The sequence below is a fragment of the Hemicordylus capensis genome, chromosome 4 (genome assembly GCF_027244095.1).
Source record: "Hemicordylus capensis ecotype Gifberg chromosome 4, rHemCap1.1.pri, whole genome shotgun sequence".
NCBI lineage: Eukaryota > Metazoa > Chordata > Lepidosauria > Squamata > Cordylidae > Hemicordylus > Hemicordylus capensis.
The window spans coordinates 19,910,161-19,931,258 of NC_069660.1; the positions used below are offsets into that span (position 1 = coordinate 19,910,161).

Below are 21,098 nucleotides of genomic sequence, written 5' to 3' on the forward strand. Positions count from 1 at the left end.
TTTATGTCTTCCTTGACTTTACCTGTTAGCCATGTTGGCATCCTCCTGGACTTAGTGATACCTTTCTTCCTTTTTGGTATACATTCTAACTGGGCTTCTAGTATTGTGGCTTTGAGTAAACTCCATGCATTCTGGAGCGAAGTGACTCTCTTTTCCCTTTCAGTTTTCCTTTCACCACACTCATTTTGGAGAAGTTCCCTCTTCTGAAATTCAAAGTGTCTGTGTTAGACTTCCTTGGCAATTCTCTCCCTGCATGTATGCTAAATTTGATCGCACTGTGGTCACTGTTCCCTAAGGGGTTAATGACACTGACATCATGCACGAGGTCCTGGGTGCCATTCAGGATTAAGTCCAAGGTTACCTTCTCTCTGGTTGGTTCCAACACCAACTGTTCTAGGGTACAGTCATTCAGCGTATCTAGAAATATGACCTCTTTTTCATTACCTGAATGTGAATTTACCCAGTCCATGTGTGCGTGAATGAAGTCACCCATTATTACCTCTCCTTGAAGCCTCCCTGATTTGCTCTTGCAACTCGCAGTCACTGTCAGCGTTTTGATCCAGAGGGCAATAGCATGTCCCCAGTAGCACCTTTCCTTTCAGGCCTTGTATTGTCACCCACAGGGTTTCTGTGGAGGACTCCAGTCCTCCTAGGTTTTCTAGTTTGTTAGCTTCAATCCCTTCTTTTACATACAGTGTTACTCCACCTCCAAGGCGTGCCTCCCTGTCCTTTCTATAGTGTTTATATCCAGAGATAAGTGTGTCCCACTGGTTCTCACTATTCTACCATGTTTCTGTTATGCCCACTGTATCTATTTCTTCATTAGCAACCAAGCACTCCAGCTCGTCCATCTTGGCTCAGAGGCTTCTGCCACTGGCACGTAAGCATCTATTCGCCAAATCTCTTACCTGGTGAATTCCATCTTTCTTTTGGCTCTTTGATCTCTTTGACCAGCTAGCATAGCCTTCTGTCTGCTCTTTATGTGGTTCTGCTCTGTCCCTTTCTGTTTTATCTGAATCTTTTACACCCTCGCGCCTTAAGAGATGGCATTTGCTGAACCGGATACTGCCCAGCTCCTGTTGGCTATTCTTCAGGTGTCACTGTAAAAGCTGCTCTGCGACCTTTTTTATTTTAAGCGCAAGCAGTCTGGTCCCATCTTGGTTCAAGTGCAGCCCGTCCCTTTTGTACAGGCTTTGCTTGCCCCAAAATGTATTCCAGCGCCTAACAAATCTAAATCCCTCCTCCTGGCACCATCATCTCATCCACGCATTGAGACCCCTCAGCTCTGCCTGTCTTACTGTACCTGTGCGTGAAACAGGTAGCATTTCTGAGAATGGCTTACAAGCATGACAACAACAAACATTTGCTAATGATGAATGGCAGCCCAAGATCTTTTTGTACCTGAGGCAGGGTGCCAAATGCCACCGATACTTCAAATGCCTCCTGCACTTCAAGCAGCTTCATTAGCTGCCACTGCTGGATTTTTGTGTGTATGCTTGTGCATATACACACTCACCTCTGTTGCTGTGTGCGGAACTCTGTGGAAAGAGCATTGGAGTACTGTAGAAGCTCTAGAGCAGGGATTCTCAATGTTGGGTCCCCATATGGTATTGGACTTTAACTCCCATAATCCCCAGCCCAGTGGTCTTTGGTTGGGGATTATGGGAGTTGAAGTCCAATAGCATCTGGAGACCCAATGTTGAGAATCCCTGCTAGAATGTCTATAGTACTCTGTGTCCCTTCCTCATTCCTCCTCCCTCCCCTTTAAGTTGAGGGAGGAGGCAGAAGCTGGGAGAAGGAGGAGGAGGAAGAGAGGGAGACGAACAGCTCTTTGTGTAGTGGTGAAGGTGTAACCACTCAGTGAAGAACTGCTCAGATGGCAGGGGGCAGCAGGGAGGCCATGGAGTGGGGGGCATCATTACCGTTGGTGCCCCCAGTAATTTGCCACTTCCAGCAAACCTTCCCTGCTCTCTGCCTAGAGTTGCCAGATTCAGGCTGTTGGGCCACTGTGCAAAACAAGATGCTAGACTAGATGGGCCTTGGGCCTGATCCAGCAGGGCTGTTCTTATGTTCGTATGTAAACTCTCCAAATATGGCCACCCTAATTTGTCTGTTATGATTTGTTTTGCAAATTAGCTGATGCAGTGTCCAGTTGATGCATTTGCTCTGGGTATCTACCAGAGCAGAATAACTTTCTACCAGAAAATACCATGAAAATATATGAACACTACACAAAGCTTGAGATATTAATAGCAGCAATAGAACACAAAACACACTGAGCTTCTCAGTTAGGCTGCAATCCTATACACACTTACTTGGGAGAAATCTGATTGAAGCCAGTGGTACTTACCTCGAAGTAGACATGCATAGAATGGATTGCACTGCAAAGCCAAAAACCTTAAATATTACAATACACAGGTAGGCAGCAATTTACATCAAAATCAAGCTATCCCCTCAACTGACCTATAGAGATCCGCTGCTGAAAAAAAAAGAAAGGCAACATGCCTCAGGGGGTTACTTACTGTGAATCTCTCCCAGCCAGCCTCCCCTGCTTTACCTGTCTTACTCAAACTCCAGCGGTTGAACAAAATAGTACCACACATTTTGCTCCTTGGCGCCATTTCTACAAGGGCTGGCTCCCCCCCACTTTTTTTAAATGAAAGCTGGGAATCTGGGCAACTTGCTAAAAATCTGGGCACTACCCAGAAATCTGGGGGAGATGGCAACTTTAATCTCTGCCCCACTTTCAAAGCTTGCAAGGGTTGGTTTTCAAAAGAAAAGAGGAAGGTGGGGTACCAGCAAGGAGCCAAAAATGACAGGGGCCCCTCAGTTGCCTCACTGTGGTCTTTAATGGGTCTTTTGATTTTGAAAGGGGAATGGCCCCCACCAGGGTTATGCGGCTGGGCAGCATTTGGTGCCTTCGAGGATTTGGGGGTTTGAAGGGCATTGCCAGAGTGATGGAGAGCGAAGTACTGTGCTTATTTCACCCCCCTTCCCCTTTTCTTGTGATTTTCAGCACACTTCAGTATGCTTAGGAAACTATCCCCATAGAATTAAGTTCTCTTTATCTGTGGTTTTGTTATCCGCGGAAATAGGCGGGAACAGAATCTCCGTGAATAAAGAGGGCCTCCTGTATGAATTGTATATGACCATGCAGCAATGGTAATAACAATATGTAATAATTACTATTTTTGAAGAGGGCTCCATATCATCCCAGGCATACACAGTTGGGTGAGGGCCATACCCTATACTAAGAAGCTTTTCATCTAATCTCTCATTGTTGCTAAACGGGGAAAACAGAATGTCTCTTCTGTTCATTTGCAGGAGATTTAATCGGAATCCAGTGGCTCAGCTGTGGTACTTGGTCAAGTGTGTCTATTTTGGCTTGTCAGCATATCAGATAAAATGCGGTTACCCTAAACGGGTCTTGGGCAACTTCCTGACCAAGAGATACAATTGCATAAACCTCTTCTTATTTCAAGGGTAAGGCATGCTTGTGCGACTGAGGGCAAGAAAAATCCATCTGACAATCACATTCCTATGGAAATCAGAGCAAGATTTCGCATCCCATCCAAGAGCATCAGACATTGCTAAATCAACATGGTGCAATTCTAAGACATGCCCATAGCCCTTGGCAAAGTAGAGCAAGCTAGCAGTTGGTTAAAAGAAAATAGATAACTAAAAAACATTTTTAAAAGCTCAAACCTATAGTTTTGTGGTGTTCTCTGTGGCTCTCTCTGGTTGTTTATACATTGCTGTTTTTAATAGTTCATTTTAATTCTTTTATATTGCGTCTGTGTTTTTGTTAACTACTGTGAGCATTTCATTGTTGGAGGGGAAAGGTGGAATATATATATTTAAAGCAAACAAATGAGCAAACATATGCGCAGTACATCTTCCCTGTTTGTTCCTATAGCAAGGATGGCTAACTTTATTATGGAGGCTTACATGCCACACAGTGATCTATAGCTTTACGAGAAAGGTTTGCTTGCTGCTGCTGCTGCAATGAAGGCTGAAGAATGCCTGCACTGGTTGTGAAGGTGGGACTGCTCTGTGCCTACTAAGCAGTGTATGATTGCAGTTGTGATGGTATTCCCTCCATTCTCAATGGGAGTACCATCGCAGGCCTGCAGGGTTCTGACACAGAGGGAGGCATGTCGAGATCAAGGGAGTTAAGGAGAAAGGGCAGGACTTCAACAAACCAGGATATGGTAGAACCAACCAAGATTTGGTGACTGACTGTGGTGTCAATCCAGGTTTGTTAAATAAATCTCAGTTTGCCAGAATTCCTACTTTGAGTGCTTTAACAGAAAATGCTGGCCTGCAACATTAACCCTTCTTCTGTCTTCTTTCTGTTTTCTATACATAGATTCCGCCTGGTACCTTTCTTGACTGAGCTGAGGGCTGCCATGGATTGGGTTTGGACTGACACCACTCTCAGCCTGTCCAGCTGGATTTGTGTGGAAGATATCTATGCTAATATTTTCATCATGAAATGCTGGCGAGAGTCGGACAAAGTGAGGGGTATTCCTATTACTTATGGGTGCTGATTATTTAATGCCCTAATACAGAATTGAATGAATTTATTTATTTACGGCCTTTGACCAAATAGTACAATACATTTACATGAAAAACTAAAACACACTTTCAGCAAATATAAAACATTAAAATATAAAACCAATTAATCATTTATAATGGAGTACTTATATATATATTATAGCTTCTCCAAAGCCTCAAAAACTCTGTTTCTTTAAGGGCCGTAATCTTAAGGCCACATAACAAAACTTAGCTACTGCGGCCGAGGTTGCTGTATCCTTGTCATTTAATAGAAACGTTACCGTCTGGTCATCATCTTTTCCATTCAGGTCTTTTAGTAATGGGCCAATTAGTTGGTGCCTTATGTCCTGATATATAGGGCATTTCAGTAAAATATGGGCCAATGTTTCAACCGCTTGATCACAAGGATATTTCCTTTCTTCATAAGGTAGTTTTGCATATTTCCCATAGAGTAAAGCCGATGGGAAAACATTAAACCTGGCCCTAGAGAAGGCCCATCTAAATTTTCTTAAGGTGATTGTGAATAAATATATTGCAGGAGTAAGGTGCGTCTTAGCATAAATTGATTTATAGAAAAACGGTAAATTGGCCTTCTCAGTTTGTATATCTATCAGTCTCTGTCTCACCAGTCTACGGGCTGTATTTTCGCCGGCCTCCAGCAATAGGACAGGAGATAGTCCGCTTTGACTAAGTTTATCTGTTATGTCCCTACTCCAGGATGATTGTGCCTCAGCCGATAAGAATTTAGGGATTAGTCCCATTGGATAAAGGTGGAGTTTAATCCAATAAAATATTCTTACTAGCCATGCCCTGGATTCCAATTTGAGTAGACCCGCCTCCCGGCGAACTGCCACGTTGGGCACACAATTTGGTACGCCAAATAGCGTTCTCAGAAAACCTGTTTGGATTTTCTCAAGTTCGTCAAAATTGGAATATGACCCCAATTGTGTCCCATAAAGAAGTTGGGGGACTACTTTAGCCATGTAAAGTTTGATAGCAGCTGGAATGTAATGACCCCCTTGAGACCGATAAAATCTTAGTATAGCTGTGATACTTCGTTTGGCCTTATCTACAGCAGATCTCATATGGGCAGTTTTATGGCCATTAAACTAGAAAACTACCCCTAGATATTTGAATTGCTTTACCTGGTCTATCCTACGGCCATCAATTGACCAGTTGAAGCTACGATTTCTTGTGCTGAAACGAAGAATCTTTGTTTTGGTGTAATTTATTGCTATCTGTACTTCTTTACAGTAATCGGCCAACACTCCCAAAGTTTTCTTTAAACCTATTCTGGTTTGGGACAGAATCACCGCATCATCGGCGTACATAATATGCAGGCCTGTCTAACTCCCTTTTTTGTGGATATTTCCTTTGAGGGATGACCCATATTGTCAAGGCGTACACAGAGAGTTGAATTTTCGTGAAGTCTGTGGATTAATAACAATAGCCTCCTATCAATTGATGTTTGGAGTAATTTTGCCCAGAGGATGCCTCTTGAAACAGAGTCAAAAGCCATCTGAAAATCAATGAAAGCAGCATAAAGTGGGGTTTTCCTTTTATGCACATATTTTTCGATTAAATGTTGCAGCACAATGCAGTGGTCCATCACCGACCTACCTGGTCTAAACCCTGCTTGTTCCTGTTCTAAGATGCCCTCCTGGTCCATCCATTCACAAAGTTTGACACACAGATGTTTTGCATAAAGTTTGCTAATTACGTTAAGCAGACTTATAGGTCTATAGTTCATAGGGTTGTCCCATGCTCCTCAGATGAACAGATGAAATAGGAAGTCTGTTGGTAATGTAGAATGTGGTAGCTATATTTTATCCAGTGGCTGAAATAGGCGGGCTAAAACGTGGGCCTAACTATGATGGATTGCAGCCTACAGTTCTCTGCTTATGTTTTGAGAACAGATGTAAGGAGTGGTGGCCCGAGTGGTGGCCCGCAAGATGCAGTGTTCTGATGTTGGGATGGTGATCTTCAGATCTAATGAACTGTAGACAACATTGAGACTATGGGATAGAGCAGAATGGGGATCTGAAATCAATGGGTCACATGTGCATTGAATAAATGGCATCTCACTCTGAACTGATTGTGCTTATAAATAAACTTATGAGTTGTGACCAGTTTCTGGTACAAGGTATTAAAACAGATTTAGGGACATTGCACTATATAATTCTGTCTAATATTTTTATCACACCATTCTTCCAAAGAGCCGAGAATGGGATATAGGGTCCCATTCTTTGTTTCTTCCCAACAATCCTGTGAGGTAGGTTAGGCTGAGAGTCAGTGACTAGCCCAAGGTTGCCCAGGAAGTTTTGTGACTGGAGGATTGTTGAAAATAAGCAGATGCTGACCAGGTTGGTTCTTGGATGGAAGACCCAGGGAGCTTCCACATTATCAGTTACATTAAGAGACAGGGTGGGGAAAGGAAAAAAACCCTTTAAAATGTATTAATACATGAAGATTAAAAAGTTAATATCACATAATTACAAAAGAGAAAGACTGCAGGTAGTGCAGTTAAATTCAAACACACAAGGCTGGAAGATAGCAGTTGCTTAGGTGCATAATCTGCACCTGTCCTCCTTTCATTCTTTAATCTATTATAATCACTGTATTTGTTTTTGGTAGGAAGTACCCTGCATGCTTGTATTTCAATGATTACAAAGTGCTGGTTATAACCTATAAAGCCCTAAACAGCTTAGGCCCACGGTATTTAAGAGAGTGTCTTCTTCTGCATGATCCCCATCGTACACTATGTACATCAGGGGAGGCTCGTCTGTGGCTACCTTCATGTCGTCTGGTGGCCACCCAGGGACGGGCCTTCTCTGTTGTTACCCCGAGACTTTGGAATGTGCTTCCCGTGGGAATAAGACTCTCCCCATCTCTAGCAGCTTTTAAAAAGTGTCTAAAGACTTATCTTTTTACCCAGGCCTTCTAGCTTTTTAACTTTGTAACTTTTAAAATTATGGATTATTTATTGTTTTGTTTTAAACTGTTTTTAATATTTAATTGGTTTTAATGTTTTGTTTTTATTTGTTGTGAACTGCCCTGAGACCTTGGGTTGGGGGCGGTATAAAAATGCGCTAAATAAATAATAAAATAATAATAAATACCAGAAGTAGACTAAATTATGGAAAGTAAGCAGATAAATGCAAATTAAGCACATGTATAGTGTTTGAAGAATTTGGGTTTTCATGGTGCCAAATCCTGGGGCTGCATTCTTTTTAAGCACAAAATATACACACTGCCCTGTACGTGACCATTTTCTTGTGTTTCAGAAATACCCCCAGGCTCCTGGGCAAAAGAAGAAATTGATTGTGAAATACGGCATGGGAGGCTTCATTGTGTTTGTGTTGATCTTCATTGTGTGGTTCCCACTGCTGCTTATGTCTCTGGTTAAATCAGTGGCCGGAGTAACCAACCAGCCTCTGGATGTGTCTATCAAAATTACCATCAGTGGTTATGAGGTAAGAATGAGGTAGGGTTAGGACTGTGGAAAAGGGTTTAGTGAAAGCTCAAACATTTTGCAATAAAACTTGATTTACATGATCGAAAATCATAGCGTTAGCATAATGATAAATGGGGAGGAGCCATAGCTCAATTTAGATTACATGCTTTGTGTGTAGAAGACTCAAAGCTACAATCCTTGGTACCTCCACTTAACAGATCAGGTAAGAGATGCTGGAAAAGACCCTGCCTAAGGGTCTCTGCTGCCAGATAGAGTAGATTATCCTGGGCTAGATGGACCAATGATCTGACTCAATACAAGGCTTCATGTGTTCTTCTTAAATGGAGAATGGTGGGGATGTAAGACCATTAGGTGCTTGTGTGGATCTGAATGGCATGTGCCTACTGTAGCTGGAGGATACCACATTCTCATTCTTCTGGAATCTGGAGCTACCAAATAGCTTCTTGTCCATCAACACCCTCTAGAAATTGCCCAGCTTGATTTCCAGTTGGAAATCCCAGCACATTCTTATGCTCTTGGCTTATGGGCTTGTTCGTGGATCCATGGTGCTCTTCGGCTTCGCTTCCGTGTGCACTGAAGTGCGGACTCATTTACTCAAATCTCAAAAGTGAACGGCTAAAACCTCCTCCTCATGGTGAGATCCATAGGGGCATTGCAGCCTCACATGTGCATGGCTACTGGACTATGGAAGGGTGCAGAGCTCATGGTCTGGTTAAGCAGCAGCACACAACTCCCCCCAGGTTTGACATTGGACTAAAGTGTGAGTTTTATTTGAAATGAGCTGACTTTACAATGGAACATAGATCTTATAATTTCTCTCTCTCTCGCTCCCGCTAGTCCTTATTCACCATGAGTGCTCAGCAGCAAAATCTGGTCCCTTTCACTCTTGCAGAGTATAATGATCTCAATGCTCAATATGCCCTTCATCCTGTAAGTATATATCTATTATGTACAAAGTTCAGAAAGCATAAATTGTTAGCAATTCCTCCTATTACTAGCAATTTATGCTATCACTCTTAGAGCCATTTGTCATGTTACACTTTCTGGCACAGCAGTGGTTTACACATTTCCCACTGCAATGGTCCCTAGAGGATGGAGCCATAGATCAGTGGTAGAGCATCTACTTTGCAGAAGGTCCCAGGTTCAAACCGCAGCATCTCCAGGTAGGGCTGAGAAAAATCCCTGCCTCAAACCTGGATGAGCCACTGCCTGTCAGAATGGACAACACTGAGCTAGATGGACCCGTGGTCTGACTCAGCCTTCCTATGTTTCCAGGTGTACAATTCCCACCGTGCAATTCAGTACAGCCAAGTCTAATTATTGGCCAGACATTCACTGTCTTGCTAAGCAGGGGACAGGACTAGTTAGCTTCCATCTCCTGCCAGCTCCCTTGAACTGCAGTGTTTATTTGCTGCCAGCTGTCAAATATGACATGTTTATATACCTAGAGTTGCCATGCCCCCTGAAATTCCAGGTTTCACCCGGATTTTATGCTTCTCACCCAGATTCGCCAGGATTTCAGCTTTCATTTTTTTAAAAAAGCTTGTAGAAGCGGAGTTATGGAGCAAAACGTGCAGTCACTATTCTGCTCAAAAATTATTTTCAAGACAATTTACATAATATGCAAATTAGGCACCCAGATTTGGAAAGCCAGAACATGGCAACCCTACTATACCACTTTTCAGCAAAAGTTCCTAAGGTGCTTTACACAGATATAAATAAAATAGCTCCCTGTCCCCAAAGGGCTCACGATCTAAACAAACCCAACAACATAAGATAGACACCAGCAACAGCCACTGGAGAGAATCTGTGCTGGGAATGGATAGGGCGTTGCTTCCCCCCTGCTCAATAAAGAGAATCACCACTTTATAAAGGTTCCAATTTGTTCAGTTAGCAGGGGACTGTCGGGAAAGAATCTCCACCTTGACTTCTCCTGTCCTACTACATTTTCACCATGATATGGAATTTCAGGTGGGGTGGAGCAGGATCTGTGCTTGTTTCCAAGCTTTCTTGGACCATTTGAGTTAGCATTTTTATTATTATATTTATTATATTTATTATTTATTTATTTGATTTGTATACCGCCCTTCCAAAATGGCTCAGGGCAGTTTACAATTAAAACAAACCACTAAAACAGTAAAGAGCTATAACAAATTAAAAACAATATAACAACAATTTAAAAACATTTAAAAAAAACAATTAAATAATTACAATGATTAAAATCCCCAAATTGGGTTTTTAATTTTAAAATAAACCAGATATTAAAACTCCCACAGTTTAGGAAGCTGAGAATGCTTGGGCGAAAAGATGGGTTTTCAGGTGTTTTTTGAAAGTTGCCAGAGATGGGGAGGATCGTATCTCAGCAGGGAGCGCATTCCACAATCTCGGGGCAGCGACCGAGAAAGCCCGTCTGTGTAACCACCAAACGGGTTGGCAGTAACTGGAGACAGACCTCCTCAGATGACCTCAATGGGTGATGGGGCTCATAATGAAGAAGACGCTCTCTTAGATACCCAGGGCCTAAGCCGTTTAGAGCTTTGTAAGTTATAACTAGCACTTTGTATTTTGTCCGGGAACCTATTGGCAGCCAGTGTAACTCCATCACTAAAGGAGCAACATGGTCTCTCTGAGATGACCCAGAGACCAACCTGGCTGCCGCGTTCTGAACCAACTGAAGTTTCCGGACTACGTACAAAGGCAGCCCCATGTAGAGCGCATTACAAAAGTCAAGTCTGGAGGTCACCAACAGATGTACCATAGTTTTGAAGTCATTGATCTCGAGAAACGGGCGCAGCTGGCGTATCAGCCGAAACTGATAGAAAGCACCCCTAGCTACCGCCTCAACCTGAGGAACCAGGGAGAGGTCTGGATCCAGAAGTACTCCCAGACTGCCAACCTGTTCCTTTTGGGGAAGTGTGACCCCATCTAGAACAGGCAGATCAAAATAGTCTCTAGAGTTCTGACCCCGCACAATAAGTAACTCCGTCTTATCTGGATTCAGCTTCAGTTTATTCTCCCTCATCCAGCCCATTACTGCTTCCAGGCAGGCATTTAGGGAGGATATGCCAGCTCCTGAAGAAGTTGACATGGAGAAGTAGATCTGGGTGTCATCAGTGTACTGGTAACACCCAGCTCCAAATCCCCTGATGATCTCTCCCAGTGGTTTCATGTAGATGTTAAAAAGCATTGGAGAAAGTACGGAACCTTGAGGGACACCACGCTTAAGCTCAGATTTTGAAGAGCAACAGTCTCCAATTGACACCATCTGGAATCTATCCGAGAGGTAGGAGTGGAACTACTGTAAAACAGTGCCTCCCACCCCCAACCTTATCAGACGTTCCAGAAAGATACTATGGTCGATAGTATCGAAAGCCACTGAGAGATCCAAAAGGACCAACAGAGTCACACTTCCTCTGATAATTGCCAATTGGAAACCATCCGCTGTAATATCATTTGCTGTAATAAGCTGGAGATCATTTGGAGATCATTTGCTGTAATAAACTGATGATACCAAAGAATTTGCTGCAGCTGAATTGAAATGGCATCTTCAAGAGGGTTACAGTGGCAGGATAGACAAGACTCTAACTAGAACCTGGGAAATTATACCGTCCTGATGGGTTTTAAACCCTGCTGTATTTCCTCTCCAGTCTGCTATGCAGTTTATAGTGAACTACAGCCCAGAGGACATTGTGGTTGCTAAAATAAAAGGCAATGCCAGTCTGCTATGGAACATCAGTCCTGCAAGTCGGAAAGCTATGATTGCTGAACTTGCCGACTCCTCTGCAATCTACATCAATGTCCACTGGACTCTTCTCAGGTAACTGTCCCCCACCCCCCAAGATGTACTCCTTTGGGGCTCTATTTAGTGAACTCACATCCTCCCCAACCAGTTTCTCCTCTCCTCTCCTCTCCTGGCATCAGGCATCTTTCTTGAGCAAACCACCCCTGGCAGCCCCAGTCTGTTGCCACTTCCACAGAATGCACATCGTGCAGGACAGAAGAAGAATCCTTCTTCCTAACCCCTGCCCCCAAAGGCATGTGTTTTCAAACTTGTCTTGATTTTCTCATTAAACCAGGAATGCTTCTGTTGTGAAGAACATTGAAGCATCCGGCATACACACTGTGCACTATGAAGAGAAGGAAATACGGGAACAAATCGTTCAAATGCTTTGTGGGACCAGGACAGAACCTGTGTCAGTATTTTATTTTCTTCCTTCCTGTCTTTGTTCATTGGAATTTCTGGGGCTGTCCTTGAAGACTGGTCAGGATGCATTTGTTTGTGCAGAGTACAGTAGCCTGACGACTTGTGATGTGCTCACTGTGCTAACAGCCTTGCCTGTTGTTTGTCCCTAGTATCTAGTATTCAGAGGTACACTGGTCCTGTATATGGGGGTTCCATTTAGCTGTTAATAGCTCTACTGTGTTTCATAGATTTGTCTAATTCTTTTTAAAAAGCCACCTGGCCCAGCTGCTGGAAGGAGGGAGCCAGCCAGCCGGCCTGCCAGCCAGAAAGCACCGGGTGTAGGGAGAAGCGGGCCAGCAGAGGTGCAGATGTTCTGCACCCAGCCCAGCTAGTTATTCCATAATCCTGCATTTGGACAAGAAGAGCATGTCGGGAGATATTTTCATTGTGACATTCATACTTTCCAGTTGAACTGAGGATTTATCTAAGCTGGAACCATAGCTGATAGCACTGCAAGGCTATGCAAGAACGAGATGCCTTTTGGTGGCCAGGACTGAAGTCTCTGTTGGATAGGTGTTTTAGCATATTCACACCTGAATTTTATTTGTTTTAGCTTGGCTGACATACTGCACAATATTACTTACACAAGCAGTGGAATGTAACATTTGTATAGTTGCATGAGAGCGCTGCTGCACAAGTGCAAAAATTGCACCAACAGAGTTGCATGAGAGTTGTACAACTCTGTTTGCACAATTTTTGCATGTGCAAAAATTAACTGTACAAAAATTATGTTCCATCACATGCATAACACTGTGCTGTGTGAGAGCCACTATCTGTATTTTCCCGATCCTCTCCCTAACTGTTGGGATGAGACTGAAATAGCAGGATGGCTCCTTTTGCAGAAGTTTTCAATCTCTTAACGGAAAGAAACCTCCAAGCCATTTCACATTTCCTTAAAGTTAATTCTGCTATTTGTTCATCTTCATACATTTTCATCTCTCTGTCCCCAGTTTCAGAATTAATGCATCCCTAATGTAGAGCTATTCACACATTACATTGTACTTGCATTGAATTTTTATAGATTGTTGAGCTGTACATGCATAGTAAATTATGTTCAACACATGCACAGCAGTATAAACATTCTGTACCCTACATTCGAGGAGTCCAGTGCAGTCCCTACCCAGGTTCACTGTTGAAATCAGAACATATAGAGTCATTCACACAAAAACATGAATGTGTATACAGATGACTGTGCATGTAAATAGCCCTTCTGTGATATGTAAACAAAGGAAAAGCAAGTGTTAAACGTAATCAGAAATTATCCATGCGTCAGATTATAAAACTCACAAGGTGACCTTAGGCAAGTTGACAGTTAATCTCAGCCTTGACTAATTTCATAGGATTATTGCAAGGATAAATTGGGATGTCCCCAGGTGTCTCCTTGGGGGAAAGGTTGTGCATATACAGGTGAAAAACACAGCATTAGTGTTGATCTGAGATCTACAGGTAAATACTGGTCCAACATAGCATTCACCAAAGTTTTGAATTTGCTATTTTTCTAGTTTGCTTCCTGGTGTCCTACCAAGATACCTGAGGGCTACTGGTGGAGCAGAAGCCAAAATGGCACATCGAATGCAAGTGGGTAAGTAATGCAGTAAGTTGACAGTAAAAAAACCAAGCACAGTGGGAAAATGACTTGACTAGCAAGCAAGAGGTTGCCGGTTTGAATCCCCACTGATATGTTTCTCAGACTATGGGAAACACCTATATTGAGCAGCAGCTATATAGGAAGATGCTGAAAGGCATTTTCTCAGTTCTTGATGCCAGGGACATCTCTGGGTTATCCTTCCCCACCAGCTCCAAGCAGGACAGATACTGTGAATAAACAAAACAGATAGTGCCCGCCTACTTGGAGCTGCAGAGGATAACCCCGCCCCAGTTCTTTCTGTCCTCGCTTCAGCACAAAGGCTCTTCGTAGCTGATGATTTCAATCCACTGATGAATAAGATCTTAAAAACTATTGGCCTTCAGCAGACAAGTAGTCAGGAAACGTCTAATGAAAAGGGGGATTGGGTGTTCCCCAGGGCCACCCCTAAAGAAATTTTACTGCCATTTCCCTCTCTTTTCACAGATGTAGTCAAACAAGAATGGAAGTTACCAGTAGCAAACAGAAAGCCTTTAGCTATTTCTAACCGCTTTTATGCTTTCCAGGCTGAGGTGTCTGACTTGCTCAAGACCCCCACTACGGATGCCCCGATAGTACAACTGGTGTCAAACTCCTTGGTCCCTAGGGACGGAGAAGTCACCCTCAAGGACCCAGCAGATAAAAAAGCTGAATCAGCATTTAAACGAACTCATGAGAATTCAATGCATGCCACAAGGGCAGCGGCCGCAGCATCCATGGCAGCTAGGGCTTCCCTACTGTGGATTGATGGCCTTTTAAACAATCCCCCTGCTGACAACATCAAACTTAGACAGCAGCTCGTTAAAATTCAAAAGGCACAAGCCTTTATAGCGGATGCCACTCTAGATTCTGTTAGATACTCGGCTAGAGTGGCTGCAGCCTCAGTCCTCGGCAGGCGCCATCTTTGGTTAAAAAATTGGCCAGTGGACAATACTTCTAGATCCAACCTAACCGCTGTGCCCTATGATGCCACTAAGTTATTTGGGGAGGAGGCCCTCAAGGATATTTTAGTGGAGTCAGTTGACAAACACAAAACGATGCCCACAACCACTAGGAAGGCGGATCGCCAACCTTTTAAAAAGAATTACCAACAGTTCCAGAGTTTTCAGCCCTTTCGGGCCTCCCGGCATTTCAGAGGCTGGTTCAGAGATTTCAGTCAGCAAAGGGGAACCTGGGGTCACCAGAGATTCCCTTACAGGGGCGCGGGCGGGTATAGACAGCAAGTCTCACAGCCCAAACAAAAAGCACAACAATGACTAAAAAGTCAACAAATTGAGGGGGTCGCCTGACAGAATTTTCCCACGCTTGTGAGTCTTCAGTCACAGACTCCTGGGTCATGTTGGTGATTCAACAGGGCTACAAGATAGAGTTAAACGCTCCTCCTCCCCCCAGGTTCATTCCAACACCTCGATCTCGCTGCGCCCTCAAACACGCAGACATGGTGTTGGCCATCAAACATCTTCTAGAGATTGGCGCAATAGAACCTGTCCCGCCCTGTCGGGGGGGGGGGGGGGCGTTTATTCTATCTTATTCACCGTCCCAAAGAAGGACGGAACAAAAAGAGCAGTACTAGACCTAAAATTTCTCAACAAGTTCGTCAAAAAATACCACTTCAGGATGGAAACGTTGAGATCAATATCGGAAACTCTGCTTCACATGGACTTTCTGGCCTCCATCGACCTGAAAGAAGCATATCTACATGTGCCTATTCACCCCGACAGCAGGCACCTCCTACGCTTCAAATACGCTGGCAATCATTTCCAATATGCGGCCTTACCGTTCGGCCTATCAGCAGCCCCCAGGATCTTTACGAAGGTTCTGGCACCGTTGGTCGCCCTGCTCCGCATGAGGGGTATCAGACTGTTTGCGTACCTGGACGATTTGCTCCTGAAAGCCCCCACCCTCCAGGAGGCTCAGCGGGACTTGCAGGTCATGCTCCAGGAATTGGAGGCTCACGGATTCCTTATCAACCACCACAAGAGCCATCTGGAACCAACACACCACCTGCAACATCTCGGGGTAGTGATGAACACAGAAGAGGACCGCCTGTACCTACCTTGGGACCGGTTCGAGATCATCACAAGGGAGGTCAAGTCGGCCCTGATGTCATCAAGAAGTCATCTGATGTCCCTATCCAGGCTATTGGGTCTCATGGTCGCAACCTTGGACGTCGTACCATGGGCAAGACTCCATCTTCGACCGCTGCAATGGTTCCTCCTACCTCACCAGCACTCCATCGCAAAGAGGAAGCTCCTGTACCTACAGATTCCGAAACAGGTTCGCCAAGCTCTCAGGTGGTGTTTGAGCCCGCTCAACTTGTTTGCAGGAAAGGAATTCCTCGATCCACCAAGAGTTTTGGTCACGACGGATGCGAGCGACAGGGGATGGGGGGCTCACTGTCTCTACCTTTCGGCCCAGGGTCGATGGGATCCCGCGGAAAAGGCACACAGTATCAATTGGGGAGAACTGAGAGCCATACGGTTAGCCCTCATCGCCTTCCAAACGACAATTCGGGATCGCCACGTCCTAGTAAAAACGGACAACACAACAGCAAAGGCACACATCAATCGTCAGGGGGGCACTCGATCACACTCCCTTCACCTGGAGGCAATGTTACTACTAAACTGGGCGGAGGCCAACGTTTGTTCCCTAATAGCTCATCACCTCAAAGGGGAGCTAAACACAAAGGCCGATTGGCTGAGCAGGGATGACATTCATCCCGGGGAATGGAGTCTTCACCCAGAGGTCTTCCACCTTCTCACCCTCCGCATGGGCGTACCCTGCATGGACTTATTTGCGTCTCCGATAAACTCCAAAGTGCGCCAGTTCATGTCCAGGTTCCCCGCTCAGGGAGCAACGTCAGTGGACGCCCTTGCCAGCCCATGGCCCGAGGGGCTGCTGTTCGCCTACCCCCCGACTCCTCTACTGACCAGGGTCATCAGGAGGATTCGCCTCTTGAGGGCCCGAGTCATATTAGTCGCCCCCTTCTGGCCCAGGAGGCCATGGTTTTTGGAGCTCGTTCTCATGGCAGAAGAGGATCCATGGCAACTTCCTGTGAGAGAAGACCTGCTCTCCCAGGGTCCAGTTTACCACCCCGATCCAGCGTGGTTAAGGCTGACCGCCTGGAAACTGAACGGAGCTTGTTAAAGGAGTTCGGATATTCCACGGCGGTCATGGACACGATTTTGGCATCTAGAAGGCCTTCCACGAATTGGATATACCAGACAACCTGGTGGGCGTTCCTCAAATGGTCCTCTCTGCACTCCATCCCTCGGGGGTCGGCTTCCACCAAACACCTCCTGCAATTCCTTCAAGGGCCTCAAGCCCAACACCCTAAAACGCCAGGCTGCATCGTTGCTGGGCCTTATCTCAGGCAGACCCCAGGAGTCTCTGTCTTCATATCCGCACTTGCGAAGTTTCCTGAGGGGAGCCACCCTCCTATCGCCTCCAGTAATACACAGGTTCCCATCATGGGACCTCCATCTGGTCCTCTCCGCTTTACAGCACCCTCCATTTGAACCAACATCATCCATTCCACTGGAAACACTGTCAAAGAAATTGGCCTTCCTGGTGGCTATCACGTCGGCACGCCGTATTTCAGAGTTGAGGTCTCTTTCAGTCGATAAAACATTCTGTGTGTTCCAGAAGGAGGTGGTACGGCTGATACCTGATCCTTTCGTACGCACGAAGGTGCCTTCCGTCTTTCACCAATCTCAGGATGTTTTTCTGCCTTCATTCTGTCCTCGTCCGGCGCACGAACGAGAAAAGCTCTGGCACAAGCTGGACGTGCGTAGATGCTTAAAAACCTACATCAAACGCACAGCTCACCTACGCAACACCAACTCCATGTTCGTGGAAGTTCGCATAAAGGGAAGGGGGTCCGCTGTTTCTGCAAAAACCATCGCTCGCTGGATTAAAGATTGCATAGTACTGGCTTATCAGTCTATGCGCAAGAGCCCGCCTCCCGGCATCACAGCACATTCCACTAGATCAGCAGCGGCCTCAGCGGCCTTTTCAGCACACGCTCCGGTTCAGGATATTTGCAGAGCGGCAACATGGTCTACGCCCTCAACCTTCACAAAGCACTATAAGATTGAGACACACGCCACTATCCAGGCGGCCGTGGGCAGAAGGATCCTTCAGCAGGTCCTCCCACGGGACTAGGCGGAAGCGGTTCCCTCCCTGTGGACGAAGCTGGGGTATGTCCCCAGAGATGTCCCTGGCATCAAGAACTGAGAACAGAGCATTGGTGTCCACTTACTGTGAAGGCTCCTTCTTGTTCTTGATGCCAGGGACATCTCGACCCATCCAGTGGTACACTCCGCCTGGTCCCGTTGGACGGAAGGTATGTCTCTACCTGTTAGACAGGTGAAACCTTTCGTTTCCATGTTTTTCTTTACTAAAAGGTACTTGTTCGTTACAGTTCTACCTAATGTTGTTTGTGTTAACGGATTACGTGTCCGCTTTATTTGTTGCTACTGCCTCGCTCGAACAGAGAACTGGGGCGGGGTTATCCTCTGCAGCCCCAAGTGGGCGGGCACTGTCTGTTTTGTTTATTCACAGTATCTGTCCTGCTTGGAGCTGGTGGGGAAGGATAACCCAGAGATGTCCCTGGCATCAAGAACAAGAAGGAGCCTTCACGGTAAGTGGACACCAATGCTCCGGTCTCATATTGCGTGGGAGATGACAATGGTAAACCCCTCCTGTATTCTACCAAAGACAACCACAGGGCTCTGTGGTCACCAGGAGTCGACATCGACTCGACGGCACACTTTACCTTTTTTTAAAAAACAAGTAGTCTTACATGAAATGTATGAGCTAAAGTACTATGCAGCATTTCATCTGCCTTGCAACTGCAAGAACTGCAAAAATGCTGGTGCCCAATGGGTGGCCATTATTTCCAATGGCCATCCATTGTGCAACTCTCTTTGCGTAATTACTGCATCTTGTACAACAATGCTCTAGCTCAACCGTGCAAACGTGCCATTACAAGGCAGAAGGAATGTTACACAGTGTGTCAGCCATGGAGCCTCTTTCAAAATCAAAGCTGGATTTAAATCAGAGTGTAAACACATGCATTCTAAAAGGGTGGTGTTGATCAGCTGAGCGGCTACCATCTTGTTTCAAAATAACTCCATCAGGATAATCTTGGAGCTCCGATGTTCTGGGATTTTTGTTTGTACCTGGCCATATACACTTGAGTGGCTACCATTTTGTTTCAAGATGCCAGATTACAATAAAAAATATCCTTCAGGATCCCCTAGGACCCCCTTCTCATGTACTAAAAGTTTGGTTTGCATTGAATGGTCAACACAATTTAATAGCGGTAGACACATAGATAAGGTGATTTCATAAGTTTTCCTCCCATTAGAAACTAGACTTAAAAATGAAGTCCACTATGCGATGAGATGGGCAGCTGAGCCCAGTTTCCAGGTTGATATATCACAAACATGTTATGATAAGACAAAATTATTCATGAGCATGGAACACATGAAGTGACAAAGTTGCTATCTGCATAAAATCTGATGTTCTGTAGACTCTCAGCTTTATTGTGAGGTCACTTTGTAGCTTAGTTCAGGAAAAAATATCTGGAAGAAGCTGTGGGGAAGTAAGCCATGGGAATAGAAAGGGTCCTGTATTCTTCTGTTGTGTTTTGCTGTTACAATTGCCTCTTCTGCGATGGTCCTGCTGTGACATATACATGCACCATCTAAAAATAAATTGTGCACTTGTCTTGTCTTATGCAAATGTATGTGAATTCAATTGATTAATAAACTAAAACTCTACTAATATTTTTAATCAGCTGACAGCCCAGCTTAAGCACTCTTTCATCACCCTGTCATATACTATAATCGAGATTATGAAGGGTGCACTTTCCCCATTTCTTAACACATGCTTATGGTGAAAGTGGGAATGCTAGTGTTCTTCAGTGATTTGGGGTACGGACTCAAGGATGGCAGATTTGACAGATTATTGATTATTGATTTGACAGATTATTAATCTGGGATGGAGATCTGGTCTTGTGGTAGCGAACATGAATTCCCCCTTTGCTAAGTAGGGTTTACCTTGTTTTGCATTCAGATGGGTGAGCACTGTCTGCTATAAGATATTCTCCTTAGGGCATGGGGCTGTAGAGCATCTGCTTCCCATGCAGAAGGTCCTCGGTTCAATCCCTGGCATCTGCAAGTAGAGTTTGGAAAGACCCCCTGCCTGAATCAGTTGCTGCCAGTCAGTGTAGACAATACTGAGCTAGATGGAACAATGGTCTGACTCAGTATAAGGCAGCTTTCTCTGTTCCTATGCAGCTGCAGCCAATTTTGAACTTTCACAGGAATGCACAATCATTCCTGGTCACTTCACCATCATTCTTGTTTCACAGCTCATTCCAACCAGCCAAAGGACATAGATGAGATGGCCTTCTTCAGAAATATAACCATAAAGCTGCAGCAGCTGCCTGCCAATGGATCTTCAAGCCACGTTCTGGAATGGTGGATGGTGAAGGAGCAGAGGCCTGGCTGCCCGGGTCATGAGTGCAGCAAGAACATGGAACTCGTCATCTATAGTGACAAAGTCAGCCCTTCCAGCCTGGGATTCTTGGCAGGTCATGGGTAAGGATGCACGTAACTTCATTTTGAAGTGCTCACAGGCCATCCTTTTCAGGATCACCGATGTAGTCTGCTGGAGCAAGCAATGATGTGCTGCTCTTCCAAGGATTTGTTCTTGTGTAGAAAGGGCAGCAGTATCTTGGGGAGCAAGTTACTGTAAGGACTCCTCTTCGCTCGCAATGGAGAATGGTATCATAAGCTGGTATCATAAATGGTATCATAAGCTGGTATCATAAGCTATCATAACCCTCCCAGTTGCTCCAGAAGGACAGGGCCATGCAGATTCCAAATTTCCCCAGTGACGTGTGGGAGGTAGCCACTCCCAGGTCCGGTCCTGTCTTGCTCCAAGCAGGGCTTCAGTGGGGCTCCATCAGATTTTTCCATTTCAAAGATTACATTTGTGTGTTCTCGCCCTGTCTCTGGATTCAGTAGCTCAGTATGCGATCAAGATTGGGATGCAAGGAGAGATTTTGGGACACAAGGAAAAACACTGGAAATTTGCCCTGAAAAATAGAGGCCAGGTGGCCGGACAGAACAAAAAATACCCCTGAAAACAACTGTCTTGTTTCTCTCCCTTTCCCCGCTCTGTTTTAG

General features: G+C 45.0%; 1 protein-coding gene across 1 annotated transcript in view; it reads left to right on the forward strand.

The window, feature by feature from the left end:
* Nucleotides 1–21,098, forward strand: part of LOC128322323 (piezo-type mechanosensitive ion channel component 2-like) — a 119,569-nt gene that overhangs the window by 97,988 nt on the left and 483 nt on the right. The window contains exons 43-50 of the mRNA XM_053243383.1: nucleotides 3,325–3,483; nucleotides 4,370–4,517; nucleotides 7,842–8,030; nucleotides 8,870–8,962; nucleotides 11,680–11,849; nucleotides 12,109–12,225; nucleotides 13,778–13,857; nucleotides 20,279–20,507. Coding sequence (XP_053099358.1) covers nucleotides 3,325–3,483; nucleotides 4,370–4,517; nucleotides 7,842–8,030; nucleotides 8,870–8,962; nucleotides 11,680–11,849; nucleotides 12,109–12,225; nucleotides 13,778–13,857; nucleotides 20,279–20,507 — 1,185 coding nt within the window. The remainder of the gene's footprint in view (nucleotides 1–3,324; nucleotides 3,484–4,369; nucleotides 4,518–7,841; nucleotides 8,031–8,869; nucleotides 8,963–11,679; nucleotides 11,850–12,108; nucleotides 12,226–13,777; nucleotides 13,858–20,278; nucleotides 20,508–21,098) is intronic.